Source organism: Lepisosteus oculatus, chromosome 2, assembly GCF_040954835.1.
Source record: "Lepisosteus oculatus isolate fLepOcu1 chromosome 2, fLepOcu1.hap2, whole genome shotgun sequence".
Classification (NCBI taxonomy): Eukaryota; Metazoa; Chordata; class Actinopteri; order Semionotiformes; family Lepisosteidae; genus Lepisosteus; species Lepisosteus oculatus.
In genome coordinates, this window is record NC_090697.1 from 29,818,831 (window position 1) to 29,835,404 (window position 16,574).

The 16,574-nt window shown below is 52.5% G+C and overlaps 1 protein-coding gene across 2 annotated transcripts in view; it reads left to right on the plus strand.

Annotated features, from left to right (window-relative positions):
* plb1 (phospholipase B1) overlaps nt 1-16,574 on the plus strand; it is a 38,879-nt gene that overhangs the window by 18,514 nt on the left and 3,791 nt on the right. For both annotated transcript variants that reach the window (XM_069199170.1, XM_069199171.1), the window contains exons 19-41: nt 202-275; nt 502-545; nt 1,153-1,261; nt 1,521-1,572; nt 2,039-2,119; nt 2,530-2,595; nt 3,025-3,125; nt 3,244-3,325; nt 3,601-3,705; nt 4,317-4,412; nt 8,165-8,236; nt 8,923-9,000; nt 9,086-9,146; nt 10,024-10,082; nt 10,299-10,366; nt 11,055-11,098; nt 11,265-11,364; nt 11,704-11,755; nt 12,717-12,797; nt 14,949-15,014; nt 15,149-15,243; nt 15,479-15,560; nt 15,829-15,933. In XM_069199170.1, the coding sequence (XP_069055271.1) occupies nt 202-275; nt 502-545; nt 1,153-1,261; nt 1,521-1,572; nt 2,039-2,119; nt 2,530-2,595; nt 3,025-3,125; nt 3,244-3,325; nt 3,601-3,705; nt 4,317-4,412; nt 8,165-8,236; nt 8,923-9,000; nt 9,086-9,146; nt 10,024-10,082; nt 10,299-10,366; nt 11,055-11,098; nt 11,265-11,364; nt 11,704-11,755; nt 12,717-12,797; nt 14,949-15,014; nt 15,149-15,243; nt 15,479-15,560; nt 15,829-15,933 (1,773 nt within the window). The remainder of the gene's footprint in view (nt 1-201; nt 276-501; nt 546-1,152; nt 1,262-1,520; nt 1,573-2,038; nt 2,120-2,529; nt 2,596-3,024; nt 3,126-3,243; nt 3,326-3,600; nt 3,706-4,316; nt 4,413-8,164; nt 8,237-8,922; nt 9,001-9,085; nt 9,147-10,023; nt 10,083-10,298; nt 10,367-11,054; nt 11,099-11,264; nt 11,365-11,703; nt 11,756-12,716; nt 12,798-14,948; nt 15,015-15,148; nt 15,244-15,478; nt 15,561-15,828; nt 15,934-16,574) is intronic.

Below are 16,574 nucleotides of genomic sequence, written 5' to 3' on the forward strand. Positions count from 1 at the left end.
CCCTCTGTAAGTCTGTTTGGTGTGTCTGTGTGTCCCTCTGTAAGTCTGTTTGGTGTGTCTGTGTGTCTCTCTGTAAGTCTGTATGGTGTGTCTGTGTGTCCCTCTGTAAGTCTGTACTGTGTGTCTGTGTGTCTCTCCGTAAGTCTGTATGGTGTGTCTGTGTGTCCCTCTGTAAGTCTGTACTGTGTCTCTGTCCCACAGGCTGGTAATGGTGTTGGAGCTGCACCTAACAACCTACTGGACGTCCTGAAGCAGTACAGGGGTCTGTCCTGGAGGTGAGACAGGGAGGGAGGGAAAGGGGCCAGAGGAGGCAGGTGGGAGACGGGGGAGGAGAGGGAGATGAAAGAGGGATAGGGAGAGGAGAGAAGGAGGAGGAGAGGGAGATGGGAGATAGAGGGATAGGGAGAGGGGAGAGGGAGGAGGAGAGGGAGAGAGAGAGAGAGGAGTAAGACCAGGAAATGTGGTCACACCTGAGCAGTGTCATTATTCTGTCTGTTTCAGCATTGGAGGAGAAGAGACCCTGAACACTGTCACCACACTGCCCAGTGAGTGACAGCTTCTGTCTCTTTCATTAATCTTTCATTTCATTAATCAGATGGTGTGCCAGTCTCTGTGTGTCAGTGTGTCAGTCAGGCGGTGTGCCAGTCTCTGTGTGTCAGTGTGTCAGTCAGGCGGTGTGCCAGTCTCTGTGTGTCAGTGTGTCAGTCAGGCGGTGTGCCAGTCTCTGTGTGTCAGTCAGGCGGTGTGCCAGTCTCTGTGTGTCAGTGTGTCAGTCAGATTGTGTGCCAGTCTCTGTGTGTCAGTGTGTCAGTCAGGCGGTGTGCCAGTCTCTGTGTGTCAGTGTGTCAGTCAGGCGGTGTGCCAGTCTCTGTGTGTCAGTGTGTCAGTCAGGCGGTGTGCCAGTCTCTGTGTGTCAGTGTGTCAGTCAGGCGGTGTGCCAGTCTCTGTGTGTCAGTGTGTCAGTCAGGCGGTGTGCCAGTCTCTGTGTGTCAGTGTGTCAGTCAGGCGGTGTGCCAGTCACTGTGTCAGTGTGTCAGTCAGGCGGTGTGCCAATCTCTGTGTGTCAGTGTGTCAGTCAGGTGATGTGCCAGTCTCTGTGGTTGAGTGCTTCAGCTGGTCAGTCCTGATGTCAGTGTCCATGTGCCTGTCCAGATATACTGCGGAATTTCAGCCACTCTTTGACTGGTTTCTCAGTGGGCACTGGAGATGCCAGCTCACCCAGTGCCTTCTTCAATCAGGCAGTGCCTGGGGCCAATAGTGAGTGAGTACTCTGATCTCTCTCAGTACTCCCAGTCTTTCCCAGTCCTCTCCTGTCTCCCAGTCTCTCCCTGCCCTTTACTCTCCCAGTCCTCCCAGTCCTCTACTGTCTCCCAGTCTCTCCCTGTCCTGTACTCTCCCAGTCCTCCCAGTCCTCCCAGTCTCTCCCTGTCTTGTATTCTCCCAGTCCCCCCAGTCTCTCCTCTGTCCTCTACTGTCTGTCACTTTGTCCCATGTCTGTTTTGACATGCCTGTTTCTGCAGTGACATGCCTGCTCAAGTGCGCACTCTGGTGGACATGATGAAACGGGACACGGTAAGACTTCAAGCACAGTTAGCTCTCATTCAGGCACATACTGTATACCAACACCGATGTGCTCACACCCCCACGTGCACTCCCACACTCCTGTACTCTGGTACACTGCAATATCCGCTGCTGGGGAGTGAACCAAGCAGGGGCCCGCTGCTGCACAGATAAGCCCAAGAGCAGCTGAGGAGAGAGGCAGAGCAGCAGCGAATGGGCAAGCTGACACGAGACGGGTCTCAGCTCGGAGCTCTCCCACTCTGGCGTGGCCTGGGTCTTGGGACAGCCTTGGGACCTGATCTCTCCCAGTTTGGGACAGCCCTGAGCTCTGATACTGTTCAGAAGAAAATGCAACTAACTGCATCTTACTGATGGGACCGTAGGAATAGGAGCACAGTGTGGCCATCTGGTGGTCAGTATGGGGAATTAAAAACGGTCTCATTACCGTTACCTAATTCTCCCTCTCTTGTCTTCACAGCGTATTGAGTTTCAGAGTGACTGGAAAGTAATAACTATGTTTGTGGGAGGAAATGACTTATGTGACTTCTGCACTGATTCTGTAAGTACAGATTGTGACACGACTCTCTGTTTCCTACACTAGACAGGGGACAGGGCTGGGACAGTGTTGGTCCTGGGTAGGGAAACTCTGTACAGAGGACAGGGGACAGGGCTAGGACAGTGTTGGTCCTGGGTAGGGAAACTGTACAGAGGACAGTGTTGGTCCTGGGTAGGGAAACTCTGTACAGAGGACAGGGGACAGGGCTGGGACAGTGTTGGTCCTGGGTAAAGAAACTCTGTACAGAGGACAGTGTTGGTCTTGGGTAGGGAAACTCTGTACAGAGGACAGTGTTGGTCTTGGGTAGGGAAACTCTGTACAGAGGACAGGGGACAGGGCTGGGACAGGGTTGGTCTTGGGTTAGGAATCTCTTTAACAGGAAACTCAATGTTCTCTCCTCTCTGGTGCTGCAGGTTTATTTTTCAGCAGTGAATTTCAAAGCTCGACTCCAGCAGGCTCTGGACATCCTACACAAAGAGGTACAACTCTGCTGACCACTCCCTGGACTGAAACTCTTGCAGTATTGTACCTGTCTCTATGTGTCATATTCTTTTTCTGCGCAGTACTTGTCTGTCTTTAACTGTGGTGCCTGTGTGTTACTGTGATATACCTGTCTGTCACTCAGTGTAGTACCTGTCTGTCTCTCAGCACAGCACCTGTGTGTCTATCTGTCAGTGATGCTCCCGTCTGTCTCCCAGCACAGTACCTGTGTATCTGTCAGTGATGCTCCTGTCTGTCTCTCAGTGTAGTACCTGTCTGTCTCTCAGCACAGTACCTGTGTGTCTGTCAGTGATGCTCCTGTCTGTCTCTCAGTGTAGTACCTGTCTGTCTCTCAGCACAGTACCTGTGTGTCTGTCAGTGATGCTCCTGTCTGTCTCTCAGCACAGTACCTGTGTGTCTCCTGCCAGGTGCCCCGAGTGTTTGTGAACCTGGTGGAGCCCCTGTACATCATCCCTCTGCGGAAACTGCACCAGGACACCTCTCTGGGCTGCCCCACATCACTCGTCAAGTAATTGACTAAGCAATGAACACTGATTATGCTGCTCTGGTCAATAAAGCCAATCCCAGCACATTTCTGACAAGGCCCTCCCCACCTGTCCTGCATTAACTGGGTCTCTCCCCCCCAGACTGCTGTGTCGCTGTGTGCTGTCACCGAAGGAGGGCTCAAGGGAACTTCAGACATTGATTGACACGAACAGAGCCTATCAGGTGAGAGTTCCTCTGCAGCTGAGCCACAGTTGGCCAATCAGGTACTAGACGTGGGAGACCGAGTGAAAACACATCCAATCAGGGAATGCAGTGGGTGTGGAGAGTCTCAAACTGCTCAAACTGTAATTGATTGGTATGAGCGCACCACATCCTGACCCTTGCAAGGGCTTTAAAGATGACTGTTGAGCACATGTCCGGGGTGGGCGGCTGAATCTGGAGCCTGGGCAGTGTGGGAGTCCCGGGTGTGTGACCTGCGCCCTGTGTTGCCGTGGCAGCGGGCGGCGCAGGAGCTGGTGGACTCTGGGCGCTACGACGCGCGCGATGACTTCACAGTGGTGCTGCAGCCCTTCTTCAGGCAGCTGGAGCTCCCCCTGCTGGAGGTCAGGTCTCCGTCCTCCGGGTGCTCCTCGAGCTGCTCTCTCCACCCCTTCTCACCACCTCCCTCTCCCCTGTTTCTCCTCAATCTCCCTGCGCTCCTCCTGTGTCCCGTCTCTCAGTCTTTCACTCTCCTCCACTGTGCACCTGTCTGAATTCAACCCAAGTCAAATCTTATCTATCTATCTACAATCTACAGACATTTACAATAAAGATACATCATAAGACATTTACATACAAACATATGGAGCATTATTGGGAGACAGACTCACTGTTCCTCAGGCTGTGACAGGAGATCACATACTGGGCTGCCAGTTCCACTGAGTTCCCTCCTCCCTCTCCCAGCAGGAATGGGAGTTGTTGTGATTCTGGCAGGTGTGGGAATTCTGGGATTAGATTTGTAAATTTGGGGAAGACTGTTTGTCACAGTGCAGTAGGAAGTGCACCTCTGTCTCTGTTTCTCCCTGCTGACAGTAGAGTCTCTCCTTATTCTCTCTCTCCTTGACCTCTCTTTCTCCCTGTGAGTCCAGAATCCAGTCTGTCTCCCTCTCGGGACGTGTCTGTCTTTCTGTTTGCGGTTTGCTAATTCTGTCCCCCTGTCTCCCTGCCTGTCCAGGATGGACGCCCTGACCGCGCCTTCTTCACGCCAGACTGTTTCCACCTCAGTCAGAGAACACACGCCATCATGGCCCGAGCACTCTGGAACAACATGGTGAGACACAGACACACTGGTGCACTGAAGTACAGACACACTGACCTGACCTGCTGGTGTACAGACACACTGACCTGACCTGCTGGTGTTCAGACACACTGACCTGCTGGTGTACAGACACACTGACCTGACCTGCTGGTGTTCAGACACACTGACCTGCTGGTGTACAGACACACTGACCTGACCTGCTGGTGTACAGACACACTGACCTGCTGGTGTACAGACACACTGACCTGACCTGCTGGTGTACAGACACACTGACCTGCTGGTGTACAGACACTCTGACGTGCTGGTGTACAGACACTCTGACCTGCTGGTGTACAGACACACTGACCTGCTGGTGTACAGACACACTGACCTGACCTGCTGGTGTACAGACACACTGACCTGCTGGTGTACAGACACACTGACCTGACCTGCTGGTGTACAGACACACTGACCTGCTGGTGTACAGACACACTAACCTGACCTGCTGGTGTTCAGACACACTGACCTGCTGGTGTACAGGCACTCTGACCTGCTGGTGTACAGACACACTGACCTGACCTGCTGGTGTACAGACACACTGACCTGCTGGTGTACAGACACACTGACCTGACCTGCTGGTGTTCAGACACACTGACCTGCTGGTGTACAGACACTCTGACGTGCTGGTGTACAGACACACTGACCTGACCTGCTGGTGTTCAGACACACTGACCTGCTGGTGTACAGACACACTGACCTGACCTGCTGGTGTTCAGACACACTGACCTGACCTGCTGGTGTTCAGACACACTGACCTGCTGGTGTACAGACACACTGACCTGACCTGCTGGTGTACAGACACACTGACCTGACCTGCTGGTGTTCAGACACACTGACCTGCTGGTGTACAGACACACTGACCTGACCTGCTGGTGTTCAGACACACTGACCTGCTGGTGTACAGGCACTCTGACCTGCTGGTGTACAGACACTCTGACCTGCTGGTGTACAGACACTCTGACGTGCTGGTGTACAGACACACTGACCTGACCTGCTGGTGTTCAGACACACTGACCTGCTGGTGTACAGACACACTGACCTGACCTGCTGCTGTACAGACACACTGACCTGACCTGCTGGTGTTCAGACACTCTGACCTGCTGGTGTACAGACACACTGACCTGACCTGCTGGTGTTCAAACACACTGACCTGCTGGTGTACAGGCACTCTGACCTGCTGGTGTACAGACACTCTGACCTGCTGGTGTACAGACACTCTGACGTGCTGGTGTACAGACACACTGACCTGACCTGCTGGTGTACAGACACACTGACCTGCTGGTGTACAGACACACTGACCTGACCTGCTGGTGTACAGACACACTGACCTGCTGGTGTACAGACACACTGACCTGCTGGTGTACAGACACACTGACCTGACCTGCTGGTGTACAGACACACTGACCTGACCTGCTGGTGTTCAGACACACTGACCTGCTGGTGTACAGGCACTCTGACCTGCTGGTGTACAGACACACTGACCTGACCTGCTGGTGTACAGACACACTGACCTGACCTGCTGGTGTTCAGACACACTGACCTGCTGGTGTACAGACACTCTGACGTGCTGGTGTACAGACACACTGACCTGACCTGCTGGTGTTCAGACACACTGACCTGCTGGTGTACAGACACACTGACCTGACCTGCTGGTGTTCAGACACACTGACCTGACCTGCTGGTGTTCAGACACACTGACCTGCTGGTGTACAGACACACTGACCTGACCTGCTGGTGTACAGACACACTGACCTGCTGGTGTACAGACACTCTGACGTGCTGGTGTACAGACACACTGACCTGACCTGCTGGTGTTCAGACACACTGACCTGCTGGTGTACAGACACACTGACCTGACCTGCTGCTGTACAGACACACTGACCTGACCTGCTGGTGTTCAGACACACTGACCTGCTGGTGTACAGACACTCTGACGTGCTGGTGTACAGACACACTGACCTGACCTGCTGGTGTTCAGACACACTGACCTGCTGGTGTACAGACACACTGACCTGACCTGCTGCTGTACAGACACACTGACCTGACCTGCTGGTGTTCAGACACTCTGACCTGCTGGTGTACAGACACACTGACCTGACCTGCTGGTGTTCAGACACACTGACCTGCTGGTGTACAGGCACACTGACCTGACCTGCTGGTGTTCAGACACACTGACCTGCTGGTGTACAGGCACTCTGACCTGCTGGTGTACAGACACTCTGACGTGCTGGTGTACAGACACTCTGACCTGCTGGTGTACAGACACACTGACCTGCTGGTGTACAGACACTCTGACCTGCTGGTGTACAGACACACTGACCTGCTGGTGTACAAACACACTGACCTGCTGGTGTACAGACAGAATGACGTACTGGTGTACAGGCACACTGACCTGCTGGTGTACAGACAAAATGACGTACTGGTGTACGGACAAACTGACGTGCTGGTGTACAGACACTCTGACGTGCTGGTGTACAGACACTCTGACCTGCTGGTGTACAGACACTCTGACCTGCTGGTGTACAGACACTCTGACGTGCTGGTGTACAGACACTCTGACCTGCTGGTGTACAGACACACTGAAGCACTGAAGTACAGGCACACTGACGTGCTGGTGTACAGGCACACTGACGTGCTGGTGTACAGACACTCTGACCTGCTGGTGTACAGGCACACTGACCTGCTGGTGTACAGGCACACTGACGTGCTGGTGTACAGACACTCTGACCTGCTGGTGTACAGGCACACTGACCTGCTGGTGTACAGGCACACTGACGTGCTGGTGTACAGGCACTCTGACGTGCTGGTGTACAGACACACTGACGTGCTGGTGTACAGGCACACTGACGTGCTGGTGTACAGACACTCTGACCTGCTGGTGTACAGACACTCTGATGTGCTGGTGTACAGGCACACTGACGTGCTGGTGTACAGGCACTCTGACGTGCTGGTGTACAGACACACTGACGTGCTGGTGTACAGGCACACTGACGTGCTGGTGTACAGACACTCTGACCTGCTGGTGTACAGACACTCTGATGTGCTGGTGTACAGGCACACTGACCTGCTGGTGTACAGGCACTCTGACGTGCTGGTGTACAGACACTCTGACCTGCTGGTGTACAGGCACTCTGACGTGCTGGTGTACAGGCACTCTGACGTGCTGGTGTACAGGCACACTGACCTGCTGGTGTACAAGCACTCTGATGTGCTGGTGTAATCACACTCTGACGTGCTGGTGTACAGGCACACTGACGTGCTGGTGTACAGACACTCTGACCTGCTGGTGTACAGACACTCTGACGTGCTGGTGTACAGGCACACTGACCTGCTGGTGTACAAGCACTCTGATGTGCTGGTGTAATCACACTCTGACGTGCTGGTGTACAGGCACACTGACGTGCTGGTGTACAGACACTCTGACCTGCTGGTGTACAGACACTCTGACGTGCTGGTGTACAGGCACACTGACCTGCTGGTGTACAAGCACTCTGATGTGCTGGTGTAATCACACTCTGACGTGCTGGTGTACAGGCACACTGACCTGCTGGTGTACAAGCACTCTGATGTGCTGGTGTACAGGCACTCTGACGTGCTGGTGTAATCACACTCTGCCACATTGTCTTGCTGGCAGTTTTAAAGTGCCTGTACGTGCCTGTCAGGGCCATGGTTGCCTGTTAGTTCTTTATCTCTGCCCTTCAGCCGCCTGTCTCTCTTTCCCTAAGCTGGAGCCCCTGGGCAGCAAGACCTCCTCCCAGAACTTCTCCACATCTGTGGTTCTGCACTGCCCCTCCCAGGTGAGTGACAACAGCACTGCTGGAGTCCCCTGGGCTGACACTTCATCGCGATTTACACAGACAAGACACTGGATAGGACTTCCACACAACACACACTCTGAGAGCAGTTTCCCACAGCACATACAAACTATAAAATAGGTATACTCTCTGTGTGTATGGGCTATGTAGGATCTAGTGCAGTACAACAGTCCTGTTACAACAGGAGCTACAGTCCCAGTACAGTAGAACAGTCTGTTACAATACAGGCCACAGTCCCAGTACAACAGTCCTGTTACAATAGGAGCTACAGTCCCAGTGCAGTAGAACAGTCCTGTTGCAATAGGAGCTACAGTCCCAGTACAGTAGAACAGTCCTGTTACAATAGGAGCTACAGTCCCAGTACAGTAGAACAGTCCTGTTACAATAGGAGCTACAGTCCCAGTACAGTAGAACAGTCCTGTTACAATAGGGGCTACAGTCCCAGTACAGTAGAACAGTCCTGTTACAATAGGGGCTACAGTCCCAGTACAGTAGAACAGTCCTGTTACAATAGGAGCTACAGTCCCAGTACAGTAGAACAGTCCTGTTACAATAGTAGCTACAATCCCAGTACAGTAGAACAGTCCTGTTACAATAGGAGCTACAGTCCCAGTACAGCAAGAGTGTTGTAAGCTGTATAGAATTCTATCTTCTTGTTGTTGGTTTAGACTGTGCCTTTCTTGAGGACTTATCAGAACAGCAATTACACCTATCCTGGCCCTCCCCCAACACAGCCACCTATCAAGGTAAGAAAGCTGGCTGACGTTTCAACTCTGCTACAACAGCTGTTTAACCACCCTGACACTCAGACCAGTGAATCTGTTCTCACAGAACTGGGGTAGTGACCTCGCCTGCACTGGCCTCGCACCCTCGGACTCAGTACCCACATCAGGTGAGGCAAGGAGGCAGTGTGGGCTAGTGGTTAGAGCTGAGGCACTGGGAGAGAGAGAGAGAGGCAGTGTGGGCTAGTGGTTAGAGCTGAGGCACTGGGAGAGAGAGAGGCAGTGTGGGCTAGTGGTTAGAGCTGAGGCACTGGGAGAGAGGGAGGCAGTGTGGGCTAGTGGTTAGAGCTGAGGCACTGGGAGAGAGGGAGGCAGTGTGGGCTAGTGGTTAGAGCTGAGGCACTGGGAGAGAGAGGGAGAGAGGCAGTGTGGGCTAGTGGTTAGAGCTGAGGCACTGGGAGAGAGAGAGAGGCAGTGTGGGCTAGTGGTGAGAGCTGAGGCACTGGGAGAGAGAGGGAGAGGCAGTGTGGGCTAGTGGTTAGAGCTGAGGCACTGGGAGAGAGAGAGAGAGGCAGTGTGGGCTAGTGGTTAGAGCTGAGGCACTGGGAGAGAGAGAGGCAGTGTGGGCTAGTGGTTAGAGCTGAGGCACTGGGAGAGAGGGAGGCAGTGTGGGCTAGTGGTTAGAGCTGAGGCACTGGGAGAGAGGGAGGCAGTGTGGGCTAGTGGTTAGAGCTGAGGCACTGGGAGAGAGAGGGAGAGAGGCAGTGTGGGCTAGTGGTTAGAGCTGAGGCACTGGGAGAGAGAGAGAGGCCGTGTGGGCTAGTGGTTAGAGCTGAGGCACTGGGAGAGAGAGGGAGAGGCAGTGTGGGCTAGTGGTTAGAGCTGAGGCACTGGGAGAGAGAGAGAGAGGCAGTGTGGGCTAGTGGTTAGAGCTGAGGCACTGGGAGAGAGAGAGAGGCAGTGTGGGCTAGTGGTGAGAGCTGAGGCACTGGGAGGGGAGGCAATATGGTCAGTTTTGGGATACAGTGTGATATCAGTCTCTCTCAGTTCACAGGCTACGTCCAGGAGATGTGAAGGTAGTAGCTGCGCTGGGAGACTCTCTCTCTGTGAGTATGTCTGTCTCCTCTCTCACTGGACTCCTCTCTGTGCCTCTCTTTCGTGTCCTTCCCATTTCTTATATACCTCTCTGACAAGGTGACAGGAGATCACACTATTATTATTATTATTATTATTATTATGGCTCACTGTCTGTTCCTCAGATCATACCCTAATCTATAATTCACTCTGTGTGTGTCTGTCTCTGTATGCACGTCTCGTTCCAGGCAGGGTTTGGAGCTAAGGCGACCAGCATCCTCAACCTGCGGACGGAGTGGAGAGGACGGTCCTGGAGGTGAGGGGTCAGGCGTCAAAGGTCACTCGCAGTCGGACATGTACACCTCGTCCTGGACAGAGAAAAGGCTCTCAGGGATCTTAATTGTAGAATAAACCAATTTCAGGTTGAACCTCTTATAACAGGGCAACTGGGACTGGTCTGTAGAAACCACCAGGGGGTGGCGCTGCAACAGCCCAGGAATACTTTCCTCCCGATCTCACGAGGAAGTTAGGGAACTGGCTGCCCCTGGGGACACCCACTCCCCGTACAAACACTCACTGGGGAGACAGACGAGTCTGACCAGACCCTCACGGTCACTCAGGACAGTGAGATTGTGTGTCCTCAGGGTGAGACCTCTGGGGAAACCTTCTCCAATCCTGCTCTGTTGGGGGTGAAAGTGAGGTTACGACTATTCCTATTGGGTAGCAGCCTAGTAGGGCGCGAGTTTGACCAAGCAGAATCGACTGGGTGAGGAACTTCCGCTGCTACTGGACTCCACCAGGGAGCTCATCACACAGATAGAAGGGCGACTACAGGGGAGGAAAGGGAGTGTGACATCGGGGTGTTGAATCTCCCTGATCGGGCTGGGTTTGTGTGCAGATCCCCCTGCTGTGCTGCAATCAGACCCACTGACTAGAGCTGCTGACAGACCTGTGTGCTCTGGCTGTAGTGACTGGGACCTGAGTGTGTGTTTGTGTCTCTGCAGTATCGGGGGAGATGAGAGCCTGGAGAAAGTCACCACTCTGCCCAGTGAGTGCCACCCTCACCTCTCACCTCTGACCCTTCACCTCTCTCCTATGCCCCTTGTCCACCGCAATCCAGCTCTCGGTCATTTGTGAATCTTTATTTGGTGTTTTAGTTGAACTGTCCATGTGGAGTTCTCAACCTTCCCCTCTCTCCCGTCCTGCTCTCCCAGATATCCTGCGCAAGTTCAGCTCCTCTCTCTACGGCTTCTCGCTGGGAAGAGGAACAGCCAACAGCCGCTTCAACATGGCGGTGAGCGGCGCCAAGGCTGTGTGAGTCTACCAGACTTCCTGTCGGTCTCTGTGTCTCTGTGTGGGCAGGGCTGTACGAACACAAGACAGGTCACAGACAAGAGGAGCTGTTCGGCCCCGCCGGCTCATCAGGCGGTGTGTTTGAGAATTTTGAATACTTGTATCAGTCTCCTCATTGTCTCCTCTGTTCAAGACTGAAGAGACTCAGTTCCTTGAGCCTGTGTAGGACAGCCACTTAATACTTGTATCAGATCTCCTCACAGTCTTCTCTGTTCAAGACTGAAGAGTCTCGCTGAGTGAGTGGGACTGTAGGCTTGTCTATCCTTCTGCTATATCCTCACTGTGTCTGTCTCTCTGCAGTGATATTCCACAGCAGGTACAGAAACTCATCCAGGCCATGAAGGACAGCAAGGTCAGTCACCGTGTCCTGACTCTTCCCTCAGACCTGTGTCTCACACTGTCTTCATTTAAAATTCTTTGAAAAAGCTTTATTGGTGTGACCAATTAACATTTAGCAAACCATTTAAGACTTTAACAGCAATAAAATAATATCATCATTAGACAGACTCCCTGTCTGTTCCTCAGGCTGGGACTGGAGATCACACACTGTATTATTACTATTGAGAGACAAGCTCACTGTCTGTTCCTCAGGCTGGGACAGGAGATCACACACTGTATTATTATTATTGAGAGACAAGCTCACTGTCTGTTCTTCTGGCTGGGACAGGAGATCACACACTGTATTATTATTATTGAGAGACAGGCTCACTGTCTGTTCCTCAGGCTGGGACAGGAGATCACACACTGTATTATTATTATTGAGAGACAGGCTCACTGATAATCTAATCACTTCACCTAATCACTTGAGGTTAACTCTATTGAGTTTCCTCCTCCAGTAGAACTGTGAGCTGCACTGATTCTTGCAGGTGAGGAAATTTTGGGAGAAATGTTTATTGTGGAGGAATGTTTATTTAATCTCAGAGTATTTCTCACATTGCATCTGAAAGTGCATCTCAGTCTCCGTTTCTCCCCGCTGGCAGTGGGAGCACAGCCTGTCCTCTCTGGGCAGCCAGGTCTGCCTGTGTCGCCCAGTTTCTATGGCCAGGCTGGGGTCACTGGGCATGTCTTCTGTGGACAACCAGGTTTGTCTGTATCCTGGTTTCTGTCTAGACTGTGGTGCCTGTCCTCTCTGGACAGCCAGGTCTGCCTGTGTCCAGTGTCCATGGTCAGGCTTTGGTCACTGAGCCTGTCCTCTCTGGACAGCCAGGTTGGTCTGTGTCACCCAGTTTCTCAGATTCAGGCTCATAGTGCTTTGTCGCCATTAACAATTGCAGTTGGAATATTATTGTAATTCCTATCCCTGTCTCTCCCAGGAGGTGGATTTCCCGAATGACTGGAAGATGGTGACTCTCTTCATTGGGGGGAATGACCTGTGTCAGTACTGCCTGGACCGGGTGAGGGCCAGTCTGCAGAGAACAGAGCCAGAAGGTTATGTGTAGAGAAGTGTGTAGCAGGTGAATTCGATGCCGCACTTGTCAAAGATGCTGCACTTAGGTGTTAGAAGCTGTAACAGGATAAGCAGGAGTTATAGTGTAATATGTTCAATAAGCATGACAGGAGCAGAGGGTGTTCTGGGTTCACGAAGGTGTTCCAGGTACATGAAGGTGATCCAATTGAAGGACTAGGTGAACATGTATTGTTCTAGGTGTACGAGGGCGTTTCCAGTACACAAGGATGTTCCAAGGGCATGAGGGTTCCAGGTGTACAGTAGGAGGTGTTCCAGGTGTACGAGGGTGTTCCAGGTGTAAAAAGGGTGTTCCAGGTGTACAGTAGGGGGTGTTCCAGGTGTACAGTAGGAGGTGTTCCAGGTGTAAAAAGGGTGTTCTAGGTGTACGAGGGTGTTCCAGGTGTACAGTAGGAGGTGTTCCAGGTGTACGAGGGTGTTCCAGGTGTACGAGGGTGCTTCAAGTGTACAGTAGGAGGTGTTCCAGGTGTAAAAAGGGTGTTCTAGGTGTACGAGGGTGTTCCAGGTGTACAGTAGGAGGTGTTCCAGGTGTACGAGGGTGTTCCAGGTGTACGAGGGTGCTCCAAGTGTACAGTAGGAGGTGTTCGAGGTGTACGAGGGTGTTCCAGGTGTACAGTAGGAGGTGTTCCAGGTGTACGAGGGTGTTCCAGGTGTACAGTAGGAGGTGTTCCAGGTGTACAGTAGGAGGTGTTCCAGGTGTAAAAAGGGTGTTCTAGGTGTACGAGGGTGTTCCAGGTGTGCAGTAGGAGGTGTTCCAGGTGTACGAGGGTGTTCCAGGTGTACGAGGGTGTTCCAGGTGTACAGTAGGGGGTGTTCCAGGTGTACAGTAGGAGGTGTTCCAGGTGTAAAAAGGGTGTTCTAGGTGTACAAGGGTGTTCCAGGTGTACAGTAGGAGGTGTTCCAGGTGTAAAAAGGGTGTTCTAGGTGTACGAGGGTGTTCCAGGTGTACAGTAAGAGGTGTTCCAGGTGTACGAGGGTGTTCCAGGTGTACGAGGGTGTTCCAGGTGTACAGTAGGGGGTGTTCCAGGTGTACAGTAGGAGGTGTTCCAGGTGTAAAAAGGGTGTTCTAGGTGTACGAGGGTGTTCCAGGTGTACAGTAGGAGGTGTTCCAGGTGTACGAGGGTGTTCCAGGTGTACGAGGGTGCTTCAAGTGTACAGTAGGAGGTGTTCCAGGTGTAAAAAGGGTGTTCTAGGTGTACGAGGGTGTTCCAGGTGTACAGTAGGAGGTGTTCCAGGTGTACAGTAGGAGGTGTTCCAGGTGTACGAGGGTGTTCCAGGTGTACAGTAGGAGGTGTTCCAGGTGTAAAAAGGGTGTTCTAGGTGTACGAGGGTGTTCCAGGTGTACAGTAGGTGTTCCAGGTGTACGAGGGTGTTCCAGGTGTACAGTAGGAGGTGTTCCAGGTGTACGAGGGTGTTCCAGGTGTACAGTAGGAGGTGTTCCAGGTGTAAAAAGGGTGTTCTAGGCGTACAAGGGTGTTCCAGGTGTACAGTAGGAGGTGTTCCAGGTGTAAAAAGGGTGTTCTAGGTGTACAAGGGTGTTCCAGGTGTACGAGGGTGTTCCAGGTGTACAGTAGGAGGTGTTCCAGGTGTACGAGGGTGTTCCAGGTGTACAGTAGGGGGTGTTCCAGGTGTACAGTAGGAGGTGTTCCAGGTGTAAAAAGGGTGTTCCAGATGTATGAGGGTGTTCCTGGTGTACAGTAGGAGGTGTTCCAGGTGTACAGTAGGGGGTGTTCCAGGTGTACGAGGGTGTTCCAGGTGTACAGTAGGGGGTGTTCCAGGTGTACAGTAGGAGGTGTTCCAGGTGTAAAAAGGGTGTTCTAGGTGTACGAGGATGTTCCAGGTGTACAGTAGGAGGTGTTCCAGGTGTACAGTAGGAGGTGTTCCAGGTGTAAAAAGGGTGTTCCAGATGTATGAGGGTGTTCCTGGTGTACAGTAGGAGGTGTTCCAGGTGTACAGTAGGGGGTGTTCCAGGTGTACGAGGGTGTTCCAGGAGCATGAGGACGTACCAGGTGTAGGAGGGGAAGAGGGTGCTGTGCAGACTATGTTGTGACAGTGTTGCTCTCTTTGTCTCCCTGGGCAGGAGACTTTGTCAGTACAGAACTACACCAGACACCTGAGAGACAGCCTGGACCTGCTGTACCGGGAGGTGAGAGTCAGCTCATCCAGACCTGTTCAGACATAGTCAGCATCCTGAAACCTGCACCCTGCCTTCAATAGCCCTTTCTCCTGCCTGCCTTCCTCCTCATCTGCTTCTCCCACCTCCCTCTCCTGTGTGTCCAGGTGCCGCGGGTGTTTGTCAATCTCCTGGAGATCCTGCAGATTGAGGGGTTGCGGAGAATCAGGAGCGACACCCTGGGCTGCTCTCTGCTGCAGAGGTGCGTCTGATATGCTCAGTTATGTACAGCTGTGCCCCATTTGGGTTTTGAACCTGCGGGCATTCAGAGCGTTCAGAGTGATGCCTTTGCTCTACACTGGACTCTCTGTCTGCTGGCTTGTCTGTCTGACTGTGTCTGATTGACCTGTCTGATTGACTGTGTGTCCATATCACTGTTTATACTGTATGTCTTCTGGACTGTCTATATTTGTGCCTGATAGTCTTTGTCCCTCCAGGAACTCCTGTCCATGTTTCCTGATACCAGGTGAAAACTCCCTGGAGCTGACTGAGATCAAGAGGATCAACCAAGAGTACCAGGTCAGTGAGGGGCATGCCGGGTCACAACATATGACTTCTTGTATATCAGTGTGTACTGGTGTGTTAGTGTGACTTAGCGAGTATGGAGTGTGTAGGTGTGACTCAGTGTGTATCAGAGTTTGTTTGTGTGTATGGGTGTGTAGTGGAGTTTTTCTTTGTGACTCAGTGTGTACTGGTATGTATCAGAGGTTATTAGTGTGACTCTGTGTATACTGGAGTGCATGGGTACTCAGTGTGTCATTGACTCTCACTCTCTCTTCCTGTCCAGGAGGAGACAGAGAGGCTAGTCTCTGGGGGGCGCTATGATGGCAGAGAAGACTTCGCTGTGGTCACTCAGCCATTCCTGAAGAACTCTATCATCCCCCTGGCAGCGGTCAGTCACATGGCACACACTGATGCAAAGTGATAGGGGACAATTGTGTAAAAGGGTGTTTAAAAAAAGTTTGGGATATATCCTCTGTGTACCATGAAGCTCACTGTGATGACGTTAATGAATGGAAGAGTGACAGGACTTCCAGAACCTCTGTCTCTATTTCTCCCCGCTGGCAGTGGGAGCACAGCCTGTCCTCTCTGGGCAGCCAGGTCTGCCTGTGTCGCCCAGTTTCTATGGCCAGGTTGTGGTAACTGAGCCTGTCCTTCGTCAGGGTCTGTTTCTGTTTGTTATTTTTTATTTTGGTCAAATATTCGGCTGTGTGTATTGTCTGTTTAAGTTTCTGTAGCATTCCAGTTTATGTTGTGTTTGTGTGTGTGTGTCCCAGTGTGTGAGATATTGGTCTCTCTCTCTCCTGGAGCAGGAGTGTGGAGCTCTGCTCTAGAGAGGTGTGTCAGTGATGGAGGGGTCTCTCTCTCTCTCCTGGAGCAGGAGCGTGGAGCTCTGCTCTAGAGAGGTGTGTCAGTGATGGAGGGCTCTCTCTCTCTCCTGGAGCAGGAGTGTGGAGCTCTGCTCTAGAGAGGTGTGTCAGTGATGGAGGGGTCTCTCTCTCTCCTGGAGCAGGAGTGTGGAGCTCTGCTCTA